The following is a 25949-nucleotide window of genomic DNA, read 5'->3' as shown; positions in this document are numbered from 1 at the left end:
TAACAGTGATATGAAAATCTTCACTCGCCTTTTGGCAGCACGACTTAAAAACGTTGCCCGATATGTTGTGTCGCCAGACCAAGCATCTTTGGGAGGCGACAACAATATTCGCACGGCTTTATGCCGCTACAGGGATATGATCGCTGTTACCCAGGCACAACGCCTCTCTGGGGCACTTGCGTCTTTGGACTTCAGTCAAGCTTTCGATAGGGTTGACCATTCGTTCCTTACGGCCGTTCTCCACCATATGGGTTTCCCGGTCGCCGTTATCACGGTAGTGACGCGCCTTCTGCGGGGTGCATCATCCAGGATTATGTACAATGGCAGACTCACTCCACCGATAATAATAGGTCGATCCGTACGTCAAGGTTGCCCTCTATCAGCAATCTTGTACGCCTTTTCCTTGGAATCCTTGCTATGTGGACTAAGACAACGTTTGGTAGGGTTGTCCATAGATCGCTACCGATTCTGTTGCACGGCCTATGCTGACGATGTCGTCATCTGTTTACGTAATGCCGACGAAGTTCGAGCTGTTTTGACGTGGGTAGCGACTTATGGTGAGGCGTCGGGTAGCTCTTTAAACGTACGTAAGTCACAAGTTATGTTCATTGGCACGGGACTTCCCGTGGAGTGCGTTACACCTCTCACCACCGTTGATACCATTCGTTGTTTGGGAATAGATTTTTCATCTGATCTCCGGCGTTCAGCCACCATCAACTGCCGACGCCTCCTTTTAATGATCAGAGCAGGTCTTATGGACCATCGCCTTCGATCCCTAGATATTCTCCAACGAGCTCGATATGTCAATACATATATCGCATCCCGAGTTCCCCATATAGCGCAAGTTCTGCCTTTCCCGCGTACTGTGGCACGTCGCATGTTGGCAGCGATGGCATCTTTCGTCAGCTCTGGGATGTTGTTCAAAGTTAACTATGCGACCCTTACTCTTCCCCGTGAACGAGGTGGGATAGGTCTGTTTCACGTGCCGGATAGAGCTCGCGCCCTATTTGTCAGCTCCCAGATGACGGTATGGACACGTTGCCCAACGAGCCTCACTGGTCTCCTCCTGTCGGCATACTCGCCGGTCTCACTGTCAGCCCCAGTGATGATCGCGGATGTTCCGGCCCAGTTCCATTATATACGGTACTTCTTTCTGGAACTCAGTTATCTACGCCTCACCTTACCAAGACAGCTTTTACTCAAGACAAAGGCAGTATACAATGTCCTCCAATTAGGTCGTCCTCCTAACCCGATTGAACTAAAGTTCCCACAGGTTGACTGGCGTCATGTATGGCGTACGGTGTTCGCCTGTTACCTTGACACGAATGTTCAATCTGTCTGGTACATAACTGTCAATGGTAAGCAAATCAACCAATTTCGCCTTCATCGTATCCACCTCGCCCAATCACCTCTATGCTCCACGTGTGGAGTGCCAGACAATGATGAACATCGGTTTGTTTGCGGACCGGCGGCGGAGGTTTGGCACTTGGTTCGACGTATTGTGGCTTTTCTAACGCGGGACATTCCGGATCGGATTACTCCCCTTTCATTATTATTTCCGGAACGTGACTATTTTCCTCGGACAAAGACCAATGCTGTGAATTGGATTCGCGGACATGCCATTCACTACTTATTTGGACAAACTGTAAACTCTGTACTCGATTTTTGGACATACCTCAATGACCGTCATTATGTCGTTGTCCGTCACCCAAAATACAGACAATTTTTCTCGAACTTCCTTGGGAGTGCTTTCCACGAGCCGCCTCGCAGCTGGAATGTGTTAAGCCAAGAGAGGAGAAGGTTTCCTGCTTGAACCAATGAACATTTCTGAACAATTGAACGGAACACATCAATTTCGAGAAGACGTGACTCAACATATTACCAGCGGGGCGCAGAAGGCCTCTGATCAATTACACAAAAAATAAATAAATAAAATAAAATAAAATAAATAAATAAATATAAAACAAAAAAAAATTAAAATAAAATTCAGAAAAAGGAAGATTTTGTTTTGTTTGTAAGGATAGCCCTAACCTTGATTTCCCATATTTCCCCTGGTATATAGGCAGCTCTCTGGGGTAGGTTTAGTCAGGAGCCAACGCCTGAAGTGGCCCAGATTTTTTTTTTTTTTTTTTTTTTTGTTATAGGATGAAAAGTGGCGGTGGCACTTGTTTTTTTAGTTCCATTTTATTTTAAAAAAAGGGGTAGAAAAAAAAAGGGAAAAAAAAGAAAAAAAAATAGCTCAGCTGTTTATAAAATAAAAAAAAAATAAAAATAAAAAAAAACAAAAAAAAAAAACAAAAAAGTGGTTAAGGCGTAAAAAAAAAACTAAAAAAAAAACGAAAAAAAAAATAAAAAAAAAAGGGTCTAGGGGTAGCGTCTTTGATTCATAATCAAAAAACGTCTTCAGTCACGGGTTCGATCCCAGCCACTGCCTAAATTTTGATAAATAATCAGCATTGGCGGCCGAAGACTTCCGGCATAAGAAGTCAGCTTCATTCTGCCAACGGCCTTGTCAAAGAGGGTGGAGGAGCGGATAGAGGTGCAGGGCACTCTCTTGTCCTAGGGCTGAGAAATTGCCCCTAAAGGCGGAAGAATCAGCAATGATCAACGACATGAGGATGCAAAAGGCAATGGAAACCACTGCATTAAAGACACGTAACGTGTATCCACAGGACATGTGGCCTGTATTTGAAGAAGTGTCATGATGATCTCTCCATTGGCAAAAGATTCCGGAATAGCGAAACTTAACATCAGGATTGATGGTCATGAAGTCAATGAAGTTAAGGAATTCTGCTACCTAGGCAGTAAAATAACAAATGACGGACGGAGCAAGGAGGATATCAAAAGCAGACTCGCTATGGCAAAAAAGGCATTTCTGGCCAAGAGAAGTCTACTAATATCAAATACCGGCCTTAATTTGAGGAAGAAATTTCTGAGGATGTACGTCTGGAGTACAGCATTGTATGGTAGTGAAACATGGACTGTGGGAAAACCGGAACAGAAGAGAATCGAAGCGTTTGAGATGTGGTGCTATAGACGAATGTTGAAAATTAGGTGGACTGATAAGGTAAGGAATGAGGAGGTTCTACGCAGAATCAGAGAGGAAAGGAATATGTGGAAAACACTGATAAGGAGAAGGGACAGGATGATAGGACATCTGCTAAGACATGAGGGAATGACTTCCATGGTACTAGAGGGAGCTGTAGAGGGCAAAAACTGTAGAGGAAGATAGAGATTGGAATACGTCAAGCAAATAGTTGAGGACGTAGGTTGCAAGTGCTACTCTGAGATGAAGAGGTTAGCACAGGAAAGGAATTCGTGGCGGGCCGCATCAAACTAGTCAGTAGACTGATAACAAAAAAAAAAAAAAAAAAAAAAAAAAAAAAAAAAAAAAAAAAGAGCTGCATGCCCTCGGGCTGTAGTTTCCCCTTCCTTTCAACCGTTCGCAGTACCAGCACAGCAAGGCCATTTTGGCTAGTGTTACAAGGCCAGATCAGTCAATCATCCAGACTGTTGCCCCTGCAACTACTGAAAAGGCTGCTGCCCCTCTTCAGGAACCACACGTTGGTCTGGCCTCTCAACAGATACCCCTCCGTTGTGGTTGCACCTACGGTATGGCTATCTGTATCGCTGAGGCACGCAAGCCTCCTCACCAACGGCAAGGCCTATGGTTCATGGGGGAGGGGTGGGGGGCAGGGGAAGAGGGCCATACCGAAATCGAAAACTTCTCGGACCGATGGGTAACATGTCTCAGAAGCTTACTGAATAGGAACTTCAGATAAAGAACCGAAAATGACGTCACTACTGAGGCTAACCTACTGCACTGTTCGGTATGAACGATACAGAATAGGGTCCCTGGGTTCATAATCATATTGTTTGAACCCTAGACGACTGAAAAACAATGGCCTGGACAGATGACTCCCAATTTAAGTTGGTAAGAGCTGGTGGTAGTGTTCGAGTGTGACACAGACCGCACAATACCATGGACCCAAATTGTCAACAAGGCACTGTGCAAGCTGGTGGTGACACCATTATGCCATGAGCTGTATTTACATGGAATGGACTGGATCCTTCGGTCCAGCTGAATCGACTATGACTGGAAATGATTATCTTTGCCTACCTGGAGGTCATTTTCAGCCATTTATGGATTTCATGTTTCCAAACAACGATGGCATTTTTGTGGATGACAATGTGCTGTCACCAAGCCCCAGAGTTTCGCAGTTCGTTTCAAGAACGCTCTGGACAATTCGAGCAAATGATTTGACCCATTCAGATGGCCCAACATGAATTCCATCGAACATTTCTGGGGCATCATTTTGGGGCCAGTTCGTGCACAAAATCCTGCACTTTCACAATTATGGACGGCTATAGAGACAAATGGGTCAATATTTCTGCAGAGGCCTTCCATTGACTTGTTGAGTCAATGCCACGTCGAGTTGCTGCACCGCGCCGAGTTAAAGAAGGTCCGACACGATGTAAGGAGGTATCCCATGACTTTTGTCACCTCGGCATATTATCCATCAGTGCTGCAATTCACTTCACATTGCATATGCACTTTCCACTACCATAAAGATCACTACACATCGGTGTGTCAGATGTAAAAGGATTATGTACAAATATATAGCTATTTGGTGCCTACTACAAGTGTTCAGGTTCATGTTCAGGTTCACCTCCAGCTACCAACTGACAGAAAAGTGGTATACACACCATGACGACCATGTACGTCCACCAGGTGGCACTGTGGTGGTTGGTTGGATCATTGTTTTGTTCGTCGCATCAGTGCACTGTGTGTGATCAACTAAGCCACACTGTAGATACAGCAATTATAATAAAAATTTTGTTGTTATACATACAGCGTGGATCACAACTTATAGCGAAATGTATGCGTGTAAAGGTATACAACAGCAGACGCAAAACGTTCCAGTAGCCCGCAAACGAAGCGTTTACGAGATAATAGCGAATATATCAAATATTATGAAAGCTTGTTTAAATGTATTTGAAATGTAAATTTTCTGTTACTAGACTATCTATTTGGGCTCAGTTTCCAACCACGGCCTTCCTCATCTTGCCCAGCGTTGGGTAACGTGGTACGTGCACAATGGGGCACAGGTACCTTTTGTCGCTGGTATAAGACGACACCTATCACGCCAATACGGTCCAACATGCATTAGTCGAACAGAGCCTGTACCTTGGCCTCCAAGATGGTCATACCACAATCCTCTGGACTTTTCTGTCTGTCTTCTCAAAAGAGAAGTGTACATAACTCTCGCTGAACTGGAGCAGTGAATTGTATAGTCTTGTGAATATTTACGAGATGAGTCGGCTGTGTTGCAAAGAAGTTCGTAAACCCTACGTAGCGGAGTGCAGTATTGCTTCCAAATGTGGGAACGACTACGTGGAATATCTACTTCAACAGATAAGAGTGTATAGTAAATTGTAACATGTAACATGCTGAATTAGTATTGTATTTCTCGTTAAGGTAGGCCGGGGATGAGATTTGAGTTCAATTACATGGGCCTTAATGGAGAAGTTTGGGGCAGCGGCCTTGCTGCAGTGGATACACCGATTCCCGTGAGATCACCGAAGTTAAGCGCTGTCGGGTGTGGCCGGCACTTGGATGGGTGACCATCCAGCCGCCATACACTGTTGCCATTTTTCGGGGTGCACTCAGCCTCATGATGCCAATTGAGGAGCTACTTGACTGAATAGTAGCGGCTCCGGTCAAAGAAAACCATCACAACGACCGGGAGAGCGGTGTGCTGACCACACGCCCCTCCTATCCACATCCTCAATTGAGGATGACACGGCGGTCGGATGGTCCCGATGGGCCACTTGTGGCCTGAAGACGGAGTGGAGTGCTAATGGAAAAGTTTACATTTCAAATACGTTTATTCTAACTTGGATAAAAACCGACACACCACGACGGAATTATGTGAATGGAACGGAAATCGGCAGATGTAATGTACATGCACAGATAGACATATGATTACAATTTCAGGAAAATTGGATGATTTTCAAGAGAAAGAACTTCACACATTGAGCACGTGAATAAACGTTGATCCACCTCTGGACCTTATGCAAGCAATTAATCGGCTTGGCACTGAATGACACTGTTGTTGGATGTCCTCCTGAGGGGTACTGTGCCAGATTATGTCCAATTGGCGATTTAGATGGTCAAAATAACGAGCTTTCTGAACGGTACTACCCATAATGCTCCAAACGTTCTCAGTTGGGGAGACAGTCGGCGACCTTGATAGCCATGGAGGATTTGGCAAGCATGAAATCAAGCAATTTAAAATCTCTCTGTGTGGCGGCGGGTATTAACCTGCTGAAATGTAAGCCCAGGTTAGCTTTCCATGAAGGAAAACAAAACGGGACGTTGACTATCGTCGACATACCGCTGTGCTGCAAGGGTGGCATAGATGACAACCAAAGGGGTCCTGCTTACGGCACAGTGGTACGTAAACGATATTCTACGCCACATTTTGTTGCACTTTATGGCAAGCCAGCCTGGGATTACACTTCAGAAAGATAATGAAAGCCAGCAGAGGGCGAGAATTTGTACTACTTGTCTTCGTGCTTGCCAAGCCCTACCTTGATCAGCAAAGTCGCCAGATGTCTACCCAACCGAGAGTGTTTGGAGCATTATGGGCAGGACCCTGGAACCAAGAGGGGAATTTGACGATATAATGTTCCAATTGGACAGAATTTGGCACAATATCCCTCAGGAGAACGTCCAACAACTGTAAAAATCAGTGCCAAGCCAAATAAATGTTTGCAAAAGGGCCAGAGCTGGACCAACGATGTACTGACTCGCTCAGTTGGTGAAGTTCTATCTGTTGAATATCTCAACCAATTTTTCTGATATTATAATCGCTTGTTTGTCCGTACATGTACATCACATCTACCGATTTCCATACCATTCGGATAATGCCCTCGTGGTGCGCCTTTTTTGATCAAATGGTTCAAATGGCTCTGAGCACTATGGGACTTAACTTCTGAGGTCATCAGTCCCCTAGAACTTAGAACTACTTAAACCTAACTAACCTAAGGGCATCACACACATCCATGCCCGAGGCAGGATTCGAACCTGCGACCGTAGTGGTAGCGCGGTTGCAGACTGTAGCGCCTAGAACCGATTGGCCACTCTGGCCGGTTTTTTTTTTTTTTTTTTTTTTTTTCTTAGAGTGTATTTGATTCCAAAGTCGGTGGCGGTTTGAAACCACACATTCGCAATTATCTTGGAAATGATACCTTTGCAGACCTATCTTTATTGGAACGTTTTTGCTTCTGTTATCGTATTCATTAGCTTATGTCAGCATTCACTAATAATTATAATACAACCAATACACAATTTTTGCACTTGCAGGCCTCTTTCGCCCCTTCTCAGCTTGGTGACCATTTGCAACACTTGGGCCCTATACAGCTTCTGTATATTAATAAGGCAGAGCACTACCTTCAAACTGAACTCTTCGAATTTTCAGTAAGGAAAAAAAAAGTGTATGCAAAACATGTCGAAAAATATCTATTGTGGTGAGGATAAACCCCCACTTTTGTGCTGCAGTACTTAATTGACAGCTACAATGATCGATTTCACAGTTCCTGTTACGACAGTAGTAGGGCAAAGCTGATGCGAGCATATTTTTTTGTGAGGGTTGCATACATTCAGGGGCAAACATACATTCAGGGGCGAACCAATTTTTATGCTAACTGATTTGTGACCTCTGAGGATTCATTTATGACCCCCTGGGGATAAACCATCCTTCTGAGAAATGCTCCCTCCTCCTCATCCATCCCTCTGGAAAATTTCCAATCCTCCCCCATGCCAATAAAAGCACACTTTTGATATGAAATTAATTGACTGATTAAACTGATCGATCAATGATCCCCTTCTTCTATGGGAAATTCCCAGACCTCCCCTCTCCCACTTTCCCCTTACCATGCCCAACTGAAAACTGGTGGGAAAAGGACTCAATCTGTGCTGAAGAGGAAGGATCTCGTAATATGAAATCGAAATCACTGTCAATTACATAGCAGAGGATATACTGTTTATTTATAAAATTCAGTTTTGAGGGATTGAATCTCTTCATTTGGCTGGAAAAGCTCATGGTCAGCAATCACATGTCCTAATTAAGTAATTACACTGCTGCACAGTGGAAGTGTTGTCTTGTTGCAAATTTTTGTTTATGTGCATCTTGACATGCGGGCATCAAATGAGCTAGTGCACAATGCCACCACCAGAGTGCATCTCACCCCCCCCCCTCCCCCCTCCCCCCCCCCCCCCCCCGCCACCTCTCCTACAAAAAACTGGCAGCAAAAAGACTCAGCCTGTGCTGGAGAGGAAGGTTCTCATGATACAAAATTCAAAACAGTGTCAATAATATATTGCTGCATATTATTTATTTAATAAGTTTGCAGGAGATAGAGCTCTCCCAATTAGGTAGAGCTCACGTCTTTATCTCCACACCCACTTCCCATGAAATAATAATTGTAAGTATCAAGAAATGAAATGAAGTGTGGTATAGTAGCAGCTGTTTAGTATCGCCCGTTCATGTATCTGTCATACGGGTGCCTCAGTGGAGATCAAAAACCACCCAATGTCGTCGTTACAGATCACAATACTAAATAACATGGATCGGAAGTCAGCCCCCATTGATCTCTCACCACTGAACAAAGCGTCAGGTTGTGGCATTCCTTCAATCAAAAAATTCCAAACCATCTTTCCGTCTCTGTCACAAGTGGCTAGTTCCAGTTTGTGTGTGAATCATCATGTTCAGACATACAGATGGGATCTTCATGTCTCCTCAGAATATCGCATTCTTATTGGCTAACGCTGAAGACAATGGGAGAACTGGTACAGCTGTGACACAAAAAAATACTGGGAAATAGTCCAATTGCACTATCCTATCAAGGTAATCCTTTAACAATTTACAGAGTCTGATGGATTGCTTAAAACACTCATCATCAACTTATGAAGAATCTTCTTCATAGTAAAATATATTTTTAACGTTTCAGAATCATATGCAAACGTGTTGCTAATGAAGTAATTAAATTTCCATCACAAATGTATCATAGCACTAAATACAGGGTGTTACAAAAAGGTACGGCCAAACTTTCAGGAAAAATTCTTCACACACAAGAAAAGAAAATATGTTATGTTGACATGTGTCCGGAAACGCTTACTTTCCATGTTAGAGCTCATTTTATTACTTCTCTTCAAATCACATTAATCATGGAATGGAAGCACACAGCAACAGAACGTACCAGCGTGACTTCAAACACTTTGTTACAGGAAATGTTCAAAATGTCCTCCGTTAGCGAGGATACATGCATCCACCCTCCGTCGCATGGAATCCCTGCGATGCAGCCTGGAGAATGGCGTATTGTATCACAGCCGTCCACAATACGAGCACGAAGAGTCTCTACATTTGGTACCAGGGTTGCGTAGACAAGAGCTTTCAAATGCCCCCATAAATGAAAGTCAAGAGGGTTGAGGTCAGGAGAGCGTGGAGGCCATTGATTTGGTCCGCCTCTACCAATCCATTGGTCACCGAATCTGTTGTTGAGAAGCGTACGAACACTTCAACTGAAATGTGCAGGAGCTCCATCGTGCATGAACCACATGTTGTGTCGTACTTGTAAAGGCACATGTTCTAGCAGCACAGGTAGAGTATCCGGTATGAAATCATTATAACGTCTTCCATTGAGCGTAGGTGGAAGAACATGGGGCCCAATCAAGACATCACCAACAATGCCTGCCCAAACGTTCACAGAAAATCTGTTTTGATGAAGTGATTGCACAACTGCGTGCGGATTCTCGTCAGCCCACACATGTTGATCCGTAAAGAGAACATTTGCACTGAAATGAGGATTGACACATTGTTGGATGAACCATTCGCAGAAGTGTACCCGTGGAGGCCAATCAGCTGCTGATAGTGTCTGCACACGCTGTGCATGGTACGGAAACAACTGGTTCTCCCGTAGCACTCTCCATACAGTGACGTGGTCAACGTTACCTTGTACAGCAGCAACTTCTCTGACGCTGACATTAGGGTTATCGTCCACTGCACGAAGAATTGCCTCGTCCATTGCAGGTGTCCTCGTCGTTCTAGGTCTTCCCCAGTCGCGAGTCATAGGCTGGAATGTTCCGTGCTCCCTAAGACAACGATCAATTGCTTCGAACGTCTTCCTGTCGGACACCATCGTTCTGGAAATCTGTCTTGATACAAACGTACCGCGCCACGGCTATTGCCCCGTGCTAATCCATACATCAAATGGACATCTGCCAACTCCGCATTTGTAAACATTGCACTGACTGCAAAACCACGTTCGTGATGAACACTAACCTGTTGATGCTACGTACTGATGTGCTTGATGCTAGTACTGTAGAGCAATGAATCGCATGTCAACACAAGCACCGAAGTCAACATTACCTTCCTTCAATTGGGCCAACTGGCGGTGAATCGAGGAAGTACAATACATACTGACGAAACTAAAATGAGCTCTAAAATGGAAATTAAGCGTTTCCGGACACATGTCCACGTAACATCTTTTCTTTATTTGTGTGTGAGGAATGTTTCCGTACCGTTTTGTAACACCCTGTATATCCAAGGTCTTGTATGTACTGACATTTGATGATGCTAGCGCCCTCCTCTACCAAAATGTTTCCACTTTACACTATACATAGGTGGTGAAAAAAATCTTACAATCACACATACTCATGATTACAAAGTACTCGTTGGCCGCCAACTGCCGGGTAGCTGCGCCCGCAGCAGCCAGGAGAGACCCACACATGCATCAGCAGCTGCACACCTGTCCCCAACATCCACATACAGGCATACTAAATGATCAGAGGTCGAAGACTGTCACCAAGCAGTCAACCAATCAATTTACATGGGGGAATAATCGTCCAGTGCAAACACCTGTCACATTGAATCTTCTCATGCAACACAAACATCCGTTTCTTTTGCCACTCACCCAGCATACTGGTCGCTACAGACATCCAGAGAGTGCTGCCACCAGGGCTTGCCCCCACTGCCACAGGCAAGAGCCGGCAGGTAGCAGCAGGAACTGGGTGTTGTGTTGTCATTATCATCATCATTTCATCCCCTTCGACACGCAAGTCGCCGAAGTGACGTCAAACTCGAAAGACCTGCGCCAGGCGAACGGTCTACCCGACGGGAGGCCCTAGCCTCATGGCGTTTCCATTTACAACATCGTCAGTGCCTCAAAATCGCGACGAATCCTTAACTGCATATATGATGTCTTACTTCTCAGTGCAACGCGTTGTATTTGGTTGCTTTTGCGCTATCTTGGGAGTACTCACGGAACAGTTTTTAAGCCGGCCGGAGTGGCCGAGCGGTTCTAGGTGCTACAGTCTGGAACCGCGCGACCGCTACGGTCGCACGTTCGAATCCTGCTTCGGGCATGGATGTGTGTGATGTCCTTAGGTTAGTGAGGTTTAAGTAGTTCTAGGTTCTAGGGGACTGATGACCTCAGAAGTTAAGTCCCATAGTGCTCAGAGCCATTTCAACCATTTGAACAGTTTTTAAATCTTGCCACCGTAGCTTACGCGGTCCTAAAACTGTAGATATTTTCAACCCTTTCGAAAATAGATAATATTTTATATTGTTTTCAACAATATCTATAAGGACTCGATGGTGAGTGTTCATCGGAGGTGAGGGTATCATCTGGAGTGCCCCAGGGAAGTGTGTTAGGTCCGCTGTTGTTTTCTGTCTACATAAATGATCTTTTGGATAAGATGGATAGCAATGTGCGGCTGTTTGCTGATGATGCTGCGGTGTACGGGAAGGTGTCATCGTTGAGTGACTGTAGGAGGATACAAGATGACTTGGACAGGATTTGTGATTGGTGTAAAGAATGGCAGCTAACTTAAATATGTAAATTAATGCAGATGAATAGGAAAAAGTATCCCGTAATGTTTGAATACTCCATTAGTAGTGTGGCGCTTGACACAGTCACGTCGATTAAATATTTGGGCGTAACATTACAGAGCGATATGAAGTGCGAGAAACATGTAATGGCAGTTGTGGGGAAGGCGGATATCGTCTTCGGTTCATTGTTAGAATTTTGGGAAGATGTGGTTCATCTGTAAAGGAGACCGCTTATAAAGCACTAATACGACCTATTCTTGAGTCTGCTAGAGCGTTTTGGATCCCTATTAGGTCGGATTGAGGGAGGACATAGAAGCAATTCAGAGGCGGGCTGCTAGATTTGTTACTGGTAGGTTTGATCATCACGCGAGTGTTACGGAAATGCTTCAGGAACTCGGGTGGGAGTCTCTGGAGGAAAGGAGGCGTTCTTTTCGTGAATCGCTACTGAGGAAATTTAGAGAACCAGTATTTGATGTTGACTGCAGTACAATTTTACTGCCGCCAACTTATATTTCGCGGAAAGACCACAAAGATAAGATAAGAGAGATTAGGGCTCGTACAGAGGCATATAGGCAGTCATTTTTCCCTCATTCTGTTTGGGAGTGGAACAGGGAGAGAAGATGCTAGTTGTGGTACGAGGTACCCTCCACCACGCACCGCATGGTGGATTGCGGAGTATGTATGTAGATGTAGACTAAATTTAAATTGTGTCTTGCATAATGTACAAATGTATTGATTTCGTTGTGTACACAGTTGTTTACGCCAGTGACTATAGATGCTCCTCCATAACCTTGAAAGCGACATTTATTCAGATCTAGTCCCTTTCAGTTTACAGATTTAATAAACTGATGTTCGAGTCCTATTGCAGATTGCTTATCGACGTGGGTAAACGAAGTAAGTGATTCGCATATCTTTTTCTCTGAAGGATTCTGAAAATCATATTTGACTCTTTTAACTTAGTGAAATACTTCAGTTAACCCACATTGTGGGTTGTGCTCTCATATCAATGGACACAGAAAGCTACGATCAAATGGTGACTAAAATCAGAGGAACAATAGAAGATATACATCCGGGCATCCGTCCTCATTAACGATTTCATTGTTGGTACAGCATTTCCAGGCGTCCGTATTTGTCTTTGTCAGATATAAGCGATGAAAGTAGACGTACTTAGTATTTGGACCCTAATCCGTTTTAAAAACACTCAGTCGAGGTGGATTCTGCTTTCAACTAGTTTGGAAATTTGTGGTAAGGTTCTATGGGACCAAACTGCTGAACTAGTCGGTCCCTAGGCACATTTTCTTTAAGAATTAACTTAATTTATTCTGGATACAGGAACTTAAATAATTTGTTGTCGCTGTCAGAACATTATATTATGTGGCCCTACTATCACGAAGGTGTTTTGTTAAGTCTGGTAAGAAATCAACAGATTGTTAAGAAAGACCAGACTTCTCAAAGCAATATACCTCGTCTGCCTACGCTTAGTCAAGTAAATTTAATTTTTTTCATCTCATCGGAAAGGTATTTTTGTCTCAGTATCATTCCTTCCCATTAATCTATTTTTTTAAACGCTAAGCGAGTGGGAAGAAATTACAAGGCGCAACATTAGGGAAAATAGTCGACGAGAAATCAGTTCCAATCACATCTGATGCAGTTTCATGATTGTGGTTGATGCAGTGAGGTTGCAAGTTTTTATTGGTGTAAATGCATTTTATTGTCGCCTTAACATGGTCGTTTTGCAATGAGCTCCTGTCTCAGGGGATCCCACAATGAACGTAATAACTTTCAGATACAATATTTTTTTTTTCTAATAACCTTTTGAGATTACACCCGGGAATCCCAAGAAGCAGGAGTGTGTTGCTGTTCCTGGCGACAACATATTCTTTTTCCTCTCCGATACTCTCTCAGAATTCTTTATTCATTACGTTTACTTTTGTCTTTGCTCCTGAATATGTTGGATTTACGTCGTAAGTAACCTGAAGAGTCATTACAAAGCGTCCTGCAGGCACCACCTACAGATTGACAGAGTCTGCGCTGAAAAGTCTTTCAGCACATATTTCTGGTCGAATCTCAGCAACTGTGAGAACCATCTTGCACATAGTTTTTCCGTACACAACTCCTTCGGTTTATTTTTCTTTCTTCCATTGATATATAGTAAGCTTTTTCGATTATTTCCTGTGTGTCTTGCTCAGCTATCCGACTTACCCGAGTTTCCAGTTCCGTTCTTTCAAAATGGCTCTCAGCTCTATGGGACTTAACATCTATGGTCATCAGTCCCCTAGAACTTAGAACTACTTAAACCTAACTAACCTAAGGACATCACACAAGTTCCGTTCTTGTGGAACATAAATAGTCCGAGAAATCAATGTGGAATCCTTATGAACGTATCCTACTCCGTTTTATTTTGCAGATTCTCAAAGGAAAACGAATAGTCTCGCTTTTATCTGTCTTCTACGCCATATGTCACACTGATCCATTTCAAATTTCAACCTAACTGTTTGAAGCTTTCTAGAAGTGCTTTACAAAATAATCGCGAACATACTGACAAGGTTCAGCAAAATTTTCTGCTATTTCATATTAACTGATAAACATAGCTCACAAGCGTTTCAATTGCTATTCGTTTCACTCATGTCGCCGGCCAGAGTGGCCGAGAGTTCTAGGCGCTTCAGTTTGGAACCGCGCGACCGCTACGATCGCAGGTTCGAATCCTGCTTCGGGAATGGATGTGTGTGATGTCCTTAGGTTAGTTAGGTTTAAGTAGTTCTAAGTTCTAGGGGACTGATGACCTCAGATGTTAAGTCCCATAGTGCTCAGAGGCATTACAGTCATGTCAACCGCTAGTGTTCAAAAACGTTCAAATGTGTGTGAAATCCTATGGGACTTAACTGCTAAGGTCATCAGTCCCTAAGCTTACACACTACTTAACCTAAATCATCCTAAGGACAAACACACACACCCATGCCCGAGGGAGGACTCGAACCTCCGCCGGGACCAGCCGCACAGTCCATGACTGCAGCGTATAAGACCGCTCGGATAATTCCGCGCGGCCGACCGCTAGTGAAATTGTCTATAAAACAGAGTTGCTTTGTTCTTCTGCTTTTATTCGAGCAGCAGAAGAATTTCATTTGCTCAAGGCAGAATCCTTTCAGAAAACATGTTTATTGTTGAGCCAACATGAACACAAAAAATGCGCTTTCAAACAAAAATTACCTCAATAGATAGCTTCCTTAGTACCATTATTTTATCTTCTCTCCGTCGTCTTTACCGCTACTGAGGGCTTTGTTTCTGATCGAGTTTCCACAGTATGTAACAATTTCTAGATTTGTTTACTGAAAAATAAGAAGCAATGTTGCTAGCGTCTTTGAGAAAAACTACGATCGAACTGTCATCCACAGCTGAGCAAGTGGATGACGCTCAGCTGTATGAGGCATACATGCAGATGAAATGGTTCACTTTTTACGTTATGGATCTACTGTGACCTTTATACTACAAACAGAAGTAATCGGTAGTTTTTGTTTCAGATTTGATCCTCTTCTTCGGTACTTTTGAAAATACTGGGACAAATTTTATCCCACTTTTCTAAACAAATTAGTTTTAATGTGGCGCTCATACGCTGTGCCTGAATATTTCTTTACGTTTCTTTCAAAAATTGCCAGACGCATTGTATATGTGTATGAACTATACTACTTTGGAAACTTTATGAGCCTTTTTTTCTTTCCACAGTGAGATTGAAGTCTTCATGTCAGCGGTTCGCTGGATAATGTTCGACTGGGAAAATCGAGAAAGCGAAGTAGTTGAAGTGATGCGGTGTATACGGTTTGGTCTGATTCCGCCGTGGCAGTTAGTTGATATCAGGCGAAATCCAAAGAATCCAGAATTTATAGAAATAACATCCAATGCCGAAGTCCAGCAAATGGTGGAGAGCGGCTTAGAGTTAGTCTCAGTTTATTTTACTTTTAACGTTGTTGTAAACCTCGTCCACCTTCAGTAAGAATTTGTTGCAATGTTAGTTTTTTTTCATACGAATGAAACCACCAACAGAATATCCTTTTGGTATTATAATGTTATATAAACTTCTGAATCCAACGCACCTTTTTGTCATACGTTATTATATACTTTTGTTGTGTCTGTTAGAGGTTTCACATACACAAACGATGTTTTAGATACGCAATCGTGAAGTACTGGTACGGAAATAATATTGATGAATTTAATCGCTGGTGTTCAAAGCTCGGCCTGGATGCACCATGTCCTCGGAACTGGATTGGAGATGATAAGGTAGGTAATTTACGAGAAAAAATTTCAGCATGTGGCGTAATGTAAACAGGTGTTGTCAGATGCCTCCGTTTACAGAACTATGCAACGTACCAAGAGTTTCTGCAAGACCTTGAACTGTACCGCCGCAACGCTCTGGAAGGACGTTCTGCAGAGACAGGGCATCCACCTGCAGCGAGAACTCCACGCCAGGAGGCGGCATCAGCACCTGCCAGTCGGCTAGATGGAGCAAACCAGGCAAAGGATTATGTAAGCTGATATCACAATCAATTCGCTTAATATGATGTACCATGTAGCGTCATACGGCACAACTAACACATCATAATGTGTACAGACTTTTGTATTCGCTCAGTAGTATCCAGGATAAACGATTGTTTGGTTCAAAAGAGGAAGCTACACGAGTTGAAAGTGACACCAGATCTGCTTTGAGTCACGTCAGCCACCATCGAAAACGACGAGAGCGGATAAAATTAGACTTCGCTAGTCGCATATGGCCCAGTTTCGAGCGCTTCGCTTAGACAGCAAGGCTTTCGTTGATGTGTTACTAACTTATTAGAAACCGCCAATTGCTAAATACGAGAAGGAGCTGAGCAAAGTGGCACAGTGAGCCGGCCTCTGTGGCCGAGCGTTTCTAGGCGCTTCAGCCCGGAACCGCTCGACTGCTACGGTCGCAGGTTCGAATCCTGCCTCGGGCATGGATGTGTGTGATGCCGTTAGGTTAGTTAGGTTTAAGTAGTTCTAAGTTCTAGGGGACTGATGACCTCAGATGTTAAGTCCCATAGCGCTCTGAGCCATTTGAACCATTTTAGATCAGTTACTGATAAGATCTCCTCAGGTAGCTGGAGCCATACTCTCTATACAGCTTCCCATGACTGCTGAAGGCTGCGTAGTGGTGCATTCTCACTGTGAACTAGATGGCTTAGATGGTTCCACAGAGCTTCAGTTGGATGAAGATCATGAGAACTTGGTAGTTGCGGAAGTACACGGTAGCCTTTATTTTCCTTTCCCAGCAGTCTTTGGAATGGACTCTTGTAGTACTGTGGGATGCACATTATGCTGCCGAAAGATAACATCCTCCTCAAACAAGGATCTGAACTAAATCAATATGTTGCTGACTTTGTTTCCATCTGTAATTTATCAGCGATACTGTTGATTAAATTATGAAAAGAAATAAAGCTACCACCCACTTTTTATAGAATTCTATTGATGTCAATACGCGTTTTAGGTTTTCACGCATCTTCAGTTGGCGTAACTCATTCTTCATCATTACTGTAGCATTTTCAACGCTACATTTGACTTTCACTTTCAATCTTGTAACTCTTAGTTGTGCCATACAAAACGTGAAGCACCCAGAAGATGAGGCGGAAACGAAATGAAACTTCATGGGTTGAGAGCATATGTAATGTTGCTTCAGTGATCACAAAATCGAGTAAAATTCCCAGCTAACTTGGCAGTATGAGCCCACTCATAGGTACGACTTTGCATCGCATCTGACCTGGATGCATGCCCTTATTCGGTTGATAAGTGTGTCATAAACCCATTGTATCCTCTCCTGAGGAAATTTGGCCCACAACTTTTGTAAATTGTCTTTGATGTATTGGATACTGGCATTGGAATGGTCTCGACGTCCGAAATGGTGCCACATATGTTCTGTTGGGGCCAGATCTGGGATCTTGCTGGCCTTGGTCGTCCCTCAATGTCACGCAGACATTTGATGGAGACTTGTGTCATCTGTGGATATGAGGACGCAGGGTGTCCGTGACATACTATTATGCCATCAGAGTCCCTCAGTCACTATCAGCCATGACCTAAAGTCATACTCAAAGACTCTCCACACTATGACGCCAGCAGTAACACCGCCTATGCCTCTCCAAAACATTGGAAGAATAGGGTCTGTCCCTAGGTCAGGGACATACTCGCCGACGATTGTGGTCCAGGGTAGTGAAAACGGCGATTTATCGCTGAACACAGTGCGATGCCATTCATCAGCAGTCCATGCGTCCTGGTCACAGCACCACTCTTAATGCAGCAGTTTGTATTGTGGTGCTAACGGCAGCCTACGCTTCGAGGGAATTCCCTCGTCTGGATGTTGCTGGTCTCCGACCTATGGTGCAGAATGCTAGAATATCGCAGGATGTCCATTACTTGTTCTCAAGTGAAACTGCAGTTGTGAAAGGATTATGATGTGCTTGGTGCACAGCACGAAGATCCTCCCTTGTGGTGGTCAGACGTAGTCGACCAGAACCTTGACGATGAGTAATCCTGCCGACACGTTTTTTGCAGTCTAGCACTGGGCCACTGTCACATCCAAATGCCCCATAAATCTGGATATTGTAAGATCCGATCAGATGGCCGAATGGAGATCCACAGCGCAGCCACTTTTCAAACTCTGTCAAGTGCTGATAACGCTGCCCCAAACAAGTACGTGGCGTTTCTGTGTCCTTCACAGGGGTCACGAAACATCTGGCGTTGTTCGGGCCTACCGGACCTGGTAACAACACTAAACATGAACAACACTAAAGCAATCGGGCGACAATCCTACCTGTTACAGAAAATTTCAGTTCTACCCATTTATATACCTATCAGTTGTGTATACGTTTACAAAGTTACATTCACATCTGGCCATGCCTTCCGGGTGTTTTACATTTTTTGTCAGGCAGTGTATGTATCACTTATATACCAATGACGCATAACATTCGTTATATGACTGATGTATGAATTATGTCTGAAGAGCAGTACCTTACAAAGAATTGAATCGTAAATGTGTGAGCTATAATGGTGAAGACCGTGTGATCTCTCAGATTATCGTTTCCGGAATCATATTACACAACGACGACATTCTATGGCCTGTAAGCTCTCCTTATCTAGGCGTCAGTGACGTCTTAAAAGTGAAGTGAATGTGAAGTATATCAGTCAGTTTTGGTAACATCTTCTAATAAGAAGAAGTATACGTGATACATCAAGCAATTTAGAGTTTGCACAAACGACTTTGAGCATCAGATTATATATGGCAAATTCATACACATCTTTCAAAAGTGACAGGAAACTGCCATTCGCAATAACATTGATAACTGCATGGTGTGTACAAATACTTCCAACATTAAGTTTATATTTCGTTTTTATTAGTGTATTATACTGTAATGAAACTTTCACTTTTGCCTGTATACTTTCTGTCATTTCAGTGCGGTGTTATGCAATAATATGCACACAGAACAATACCTATGATTTAAAAAACAATTTTGCATGCTCGAAAGATGATTTAATCCAAATGCAATAATAATCTACGTATATAATAATAAATCTGTAATAATTTTAGGTACCAGCTAGGATAAATTATCTCTTATGAAAAGAAAGCGAGTAGGAGCTGACCGTGGTCTCTCTGAAATAATTATCATAACATTCGATTTATATGGTTTAGGGAGATTGTAGAAAACTTCAATCAGGATAGCCAAAACTGGATTTGATCCTTGCTCTTGCTGAATGCAAGCACAATAGATTAACCATTGTGTCAGCTAACTTTGTAGATTTATGTATGGTCTTTCCACATTAGCGGCATTATAGCTGTCGATCCACAACTAGCCAGGTTGAATCCCATTTGTGGACGATACTGTTGTTTAAGGGAAAACGTCAACAAATCACCATCCACACACTAATATTTAAAGTTTCGTAAAAAATTAGTTACGTAAAATTGAACTATTCAAAATAAAAAACTAGGACAATTTCTTAAGATGATAATTATGAAAAATTTACTTAAAAGTGTATACATATTATAAGGTTTAGTGGCTGCAGGATGACAAAGGATGGAACACGGTGGTGAGGACATATCAGGCACCAAAGGTGCCAATGAGAGAGCTGAATCATCTTCTCCATGGCAGCAATGAGGAGGGCGGCAGATTTAGTACATGGAGTAGAATGCACTAATGCATCCAGATCAGCAGATGCTCAAGGGCATCTGCGAGGTCTTGGCAGCTAATATAGAAAGAACTGCGCCTTTCTGGATAGCCATCCCAGCTGGTGGCAGTCATTGCTCATGTGGCCCCGACGCTCAGCCCTTCAGCTTGGCGCTTTCTGCAATGCCAGAGGGCTGAAAGGAGCTCTTATGTATGATTTCCATTTTGTTACAGCACCTTTTAGTGCTGTCAGAAGGACGTAATGTTCGTTTCTCGGTGAGGCCATATTGCCGAACTGGCGATTCAGACGTCTCTCGCGATTTATGTGTGGCAATGGCGTCGGTTGCGTATCAGAATATTTTTCATACTGGCTGCCCTGACTGTTTGTCATTCCGGTTACAACACTGCATTCGAACCTGTCTTGGTTTGGCTCTGTGCTGGGTGGGGAAAACATTAAAAAAAATTTCTCCTAGTATATTTCCCGAATCACAACAATATACACTGCAAAACACAGTTAAAGAGCACTTTTTAGAAACTTGTAACTGTCTTCCATTGCAATGCAGACGTTTGACATTTTGCTCAAAGTTGCTTACTACCTTACTTTGTGATAATACAAAAGCGTGGCGCACTGTGACGTCACGTTCTGCCTAAGCGACGCTTCATATAGTGATGTGTCGACACATGTGAATAAAAGGCCAGAGCTCAGACGTTCATGTGAGGTGTAAGGTGGGGGGACAGAGTACGCACTTCTGCACTGCAACTGGGTCGTTCTCTGCCATTGATCTCTCGCTTTGCTCCCCAGCCCTCGCTGACACTGCTCAGTGGGAAATGATCGATGATGGTTCAAAAATGGTTCAAATGGCTCTGAGCACTATGGGACTTAACATCTATGGTCATCAGTCCCCTAGAACTTAGAACTACTTAAACCTAACTAACCTGAGGACATCACACACATCCATGCCCGAGGCAGGATTCTAACCTGCGACCGTAGCAGTCACGCGGTTCCAGACTGTAGCGCCTAGAACCGCACGGCCACACCGGCCAGCCAATGATCGATGACATGCTCAGCAGAACAGACTGGACACTTTATAGAAAGATATCCCAGTTTGAACATAGTGCAAATGTCGAGGTATGGGTGGATGATATTAAGAAAATGATCCACCGCACTGCTGAAGCATCCAGTCCTCAGTCCACGGAACAGCTGAAGAGGTAGCCTGTCCCTTGGTGGAGTGACGAATGCCCCTCTTCAATCAGGACTATGCTTGCAGCTCTGCATAGGTTCAAGTGACAGGCAGAAACTCTTGCAGCCTTTCGGGTGGTGAGGGCAAAATGTCGCCGCATTATTCGAGAGAGCAGGAAGAGGTCGTGGCAACAGTTCCTGCACACCATTAATCGTTCCACGAAGAATTCCGTTGTATGGGAGAATTTCAGGGGGAGGAGGGAGGTGCCCCATGGCTGCTGTAATGGGGATCTTAATATCTAGGCAACTCCTTAGTCACTTTCAACGTGGGTTCACGAGTTATCGCCCGACGATTGATAACCTGATCCACCCGCAGGCGGCTATATAACAGGCTTTCCTGCGTCAGCATCACCTTCTAGATATATGACTTGACATCGAAAAGGCCTATAATACTACTTGGAGGCATATTATCCTCGAGCAGCTTCACGTATGGGGTTTTCGTGGATGTCTTCCCATTTTTATTTGGTCTTTTCTCTCGCCACGGTATTCTCTACACTGAGTGGGTGACGTCCTGTCTGATCGCTTTGAGCAGGAGAACTGTGTTCCTCAAAGTAGAGTTTTAATTGTAACTGTCTTTGCCATAGCTATTTATAGCATTACGTCGGTAGTGGAAAGCCCTGTCCAGTGTTTTTGTTTGTGGATGACTTCTCTGCGTTTTACTCTTCTTCAAGCCTTGCAACGACATGCGTTAGTTGCAACTAACTCTTCGGCGTTTGGATGAATGAACGCAGAAGAGTGGTTTTAAGTTCTCAACCAGGAAGTCAGCGTGTGCTCTTTTTAGCCGTTCTCGTTACATTTTAAACTTTCCTGAGTTGCAGATGAGAGACACTCCACTTAACGTGTAAATAAATAAATAGAGATGGGGCCCCTCCACGCCCGCACCAACGTGGTGACCAAACCAAAAGTTCTACTGTCACCTCCGTAAACATGTTAGTTATCTAGTAAGTGGATCACAGGATGCTGGGCTGTGATGTTGTCCGTGCGTCTGGGTAAGACTACGCATTAACACGGTCCATCAGGTGATAGATAGTGAACGAAACGCGAGTGAGGGTAGCGATTTGAAGAGCAGAGGGAAAAAAGTGCCATGGCACGTGCCGTGGGAAAAAAACCTCTGCGACAGTGGGATGGGTAGTAAGAGCAGTAGTGGCTTACTAGCTGCGATAGCTCATGCAAGGTTGGATTTGTTAGTATAGGTATCATGCATCATTACCGTGACAAGCGATGGCGATGTGTCCCAGTTGCTGCAGCTGCTACATTCATGGAACAATCAAGATCGTTATACAGTAGTGGGAGATCGGCCATAGATCATCTCACTGTGTGGGGGATGTGTGGAGCTTGTTTGCATGCGGTGTACGGTACGGCTTCCCTGTGTGGTGCCAGTTATTCGGCAGTGTATTTCAGCTGGATAACCAGTAATGGCGTCTGATTAACAGGGGCTCGCCTGTGCCGTTATGTTTGCGTATGCTAGGCCATAGATGTTATGTCCTTACAAGTATGTCTTTTGGTCTTTTATGTTTCCATCTATGGTTGTGGTTGTAGTTCCCCAGATTCAGAATAAACGGGTTCTGCGAATGTCTGGAGTTTCTGTATAGTCTTGTGGTGAGTTTGTGGATTACCTCCGTGAGAGTCTCAAGTCGGTATTCCCGGTGAAGGTCCGCGATGCGTGTGTATCGTGGAGCATTGCTTATGATTTTGAGTACTTTGTTTTGTATGAGCTGCAGACGGCTCAGGCGTGTGGGCGCAGCGTATCTCCAGACAGGAGCTGCGTACGTCATCAGGGGTCGGATAAGTGTCATGTACATGGACCTAGACACCCTTCTGTTCAGTGTGCTACGCCTGTTGAGCATAGGATAGAGCTGTTTGAGCCTCGCGCTAGCTCGGTTGGTCATGTGTTGTATGTGGTCCCCCCAGAGTAGTTTCCGGTCCAGCCAGACACCGAGGTATTTGACTTTCTCGCGGAAACGTATTGGACGTGCATGTATAGTTATTGGTCTGCAGTAGCGGTGTTTGCGCAGTTGCTTCGGTCTTCTAGTGAACAGAACGGCTTCGCACTTGTCGACGTTTACTCTAACATGCCATTTCTCCAACCAAGGCTCGGCCACTGTGAGTGCAGTCTGTAGGCGTGACGTAATGTTTGATGGTTTCCAATCTTGCGCAAGGATGGCTGTGTCATCCGCGTTTATGTAGAGGTTAAACATTAGGGGCCCTAGGATGCTTTACTGGGGTACTCCCGCAAGTATACCGTGTCGTGTTGATTGTTTTCCCTGCACGTCAGTGTTGAAACTCCTGTCTGTGAGGTATGAGTGTATTAGACGCAGCAGCCCGTCGGGGAATCCCGCGTCGCTGAGTTTGCGGATGAGGCCGTTGTGCCATAGACGGTCGAAAGCCTTTTCGATGTCCAGGAACACTGCCCCTGTAGCTTTGTTTATGTTGAAGCCATGTGTTATATGTTCAACGACCCGTAGGAGTTGTTGTGTTGTGGAGTGGTGATTCCTGAAGCCGAATTGCTCCGGTCTCAGGATGTCATTTGTTATTCAGTGCCTAGTGATGCGTTTGAGTATCACCTTCTCAACAATCTTACTGGGCGAGCTCAGAAGGCTGATGGGTCGGTAATTTTGTGGGAGGCTGTGGTCTTTCCCCGGCTTCCTGAACATCAGGACCTTGGCCGTCTTCCAAAAGGCGGGGAAGTGTTGGTGTTTTAGTATGGCATTTGTTATGTGTGTTAGGTACTCAGTTGCTTTATCCGTGAACTCCTGGAGGACACGGTTTTGAATGCCATCATGACCAGGGGCTTTCCTAGCAGCAGAATGCATTATAGCCCAGGAGACTTCGGCTGTGCTAGCATGTCGAATGTCATCGCGCGATGGTTGGGCTAGAATGCGTGTAACCTCTTGGTCAGTAGCAAGTGTGAACACTGGATCTGATGGTACCAGGTTCGCTGTGAATGACGCTGCGAGTGTTCGGGCCATTAGTTCTGCTTTCTCTTCCGCTGAGTATGCAGGTCCGTCAGGCCCTTGAAGCGTTGGGGTGTATATTTTCTCCCTGGTGAAGTGTCGGGCTAGTTGCCACACGCCAGGTCGTGCGGTGTCGAGCCCTTCGAATTTTTGGTTCCACTGTTGTGTTCTATGTGTTTGTATTTTATCGTGTATGATGCCCTGTAGTCTGTTAATGTGCCGTTTGAAGTACGGACGCCTGGTGCGCTGCCATTGTCTCCTGAGGCGATTCATCATTGAGATTTGGCCCAGGATTTCCTGGGGCAGGGCCGCACTGCGTTGTTGTGAGGTGCGATCAGTTATGGTGCCTGCCATTGCGTCCTGGACGGCGTTAGTGAGGGTTTCTACTGCCTCGTCAATTTGTGCTGTTTCATTAATTTCGTGTATAGGTGGGATGTGGCTATCGAGCGTTTGCTTGAACAATGTCCAATTCGCACTCCCGTAGTTCAACATATTGCGTTGTTCCATGTGCTGCAGTGTTTCCTCGATGTATAGTATTACTGGTTGGTGGTTTGAGGGCAGATCGTTTTCAACGGCAACGTTGAGTGTCGCTGTAATGCCCTTGGTGAGGGCCATGTCTATCACGTCTGGCCTGTGTCCCCTCTGATAGGGAATGTGCGTCGGTTCAGTCGGCGCTAGTATAATGTAGTTTCTGCCTAGTGAATGTTCGTACAGTTTTTTGCCGTTGGGATTTCGTATGCGTGAATTCCATTCTGGGTGTTTTGCGTTCAGATCTCCAGCGACTATTACTCGCGGTGAAATGTTGAGTAATGTGCTGATATCGCGTGTTGAAATGCCTTCAGGGCTGTTGTATACCGATCTCAGTGTGGTGTATGCTCCGTTGAACTTGACTCTGACGGCCGTAGCCTCGATTTTTTCCAGTTCAGGGAGCTCTATGTTTGTGTGCTCACTGTCTTTGTGTATGACGATTGCAGTTCCACCTGCCACGGCGTCGCCCGGTCGGTCGGTACGATAGACACAGTAGCCAGGAAAGTTTAATTGTTTGTGCGGTTTAAGCTTAGTCTCGCTCAGTAGCGCGACAAGGATTCCCTTGCGCTCCAGGAACGCGGCAAGTTCTGCCCTTTTGTTGTGGATCGAGTCTGCATTCCAGAACAGGATCTGTGCTAGTGTGTGCGGGTCTGCGTTATGGGCCGGGTGTGGCATATTATTCATGTAAGAGTGTGAAAGAGTGTTGTGATGGCAGTGTGTATGACAGCCCAGTATTGCCCGGGTTCGGCGCTCATGAGCTGGGTGATGAGTGTAGTGACGGCCGTCAGGACCTTGGTAAGGATTTGAACGGTCGTGTATCGAGGGAATAGTGTTTCCAGTATTCCCCCAGGTGGTGTGTTGGTGTTGGGTGTGGCAGCCTGAGGTGCTGTTGTGGAGTTAGCGGCCGCTTGTGCGGGTATTGGTGTGTTGTTAGGAGCGGCATTTGTGTTTTGTGACAGAGGTTGTGGCGCCTGTGTTACTTCTGTGGTGAGGGGGATAGTAGTGTGAGTTACAGTCTCGGTGTCTTGTTGAGTGTTTTCCTGTGTGTTGCTGTTCTGTTGTTGCTGCGTGGCCTGTTGTGGTGATTTCGTGGTCCCCGCCCTATGTTTGCGTGTACGTCTATTCCTCCTCTGGGCTTGGGGTTCGGGGGGTTCTTGTGTGGATGTGTTTTCCT

The 25949-nt window shown here is 44.6% G+C and overlaps 1 protein-coding gene across 1 annotated transcript in view; it reads left to right on the top strand.

Annotated features, from left to right (window-relative positions):
- Positions 1-25949, top strand: part of LOC124595244 — a 175129-nt gene that overhangs the window by 86823 nt on the left and 62357 nt on the right. Inside the window, exons 9-11 of the mRNA XM_047133909.1 lie at positions 15615-15824; positions 16055-16166; positions 16242-16412. Of these exons, the coding sequence (XP_046989865.1) occupies positions 15615-15824; positions 16055-16166; positions 16242-16412 (493 nt within the window). The remainder of the gene's footprint in view (positions 1-15614; positions 15825-16054; positions 16167-16241; positions 16413-25949) is intronic.

Source organism: Schistocerca americana, chromosome 1, assembly GCF_021461395.2.
Source record: "Schistocerca americana isolate TAMUIC-IGC-003095 chromosome 1, iqSchAmer2.1, whole genome shotgun sequence".
NCBI lineage: Eukaryota > Metazoa > Arthropoda > Insecta > Orthoptera > Acrididae > Schistocerca > Schistocerca americana.
The sequence above is the reverse complement of the archived record's forward strand: the minus strand, read 5'-3'. Positions and strand labels throughout refer to the sequence as shown.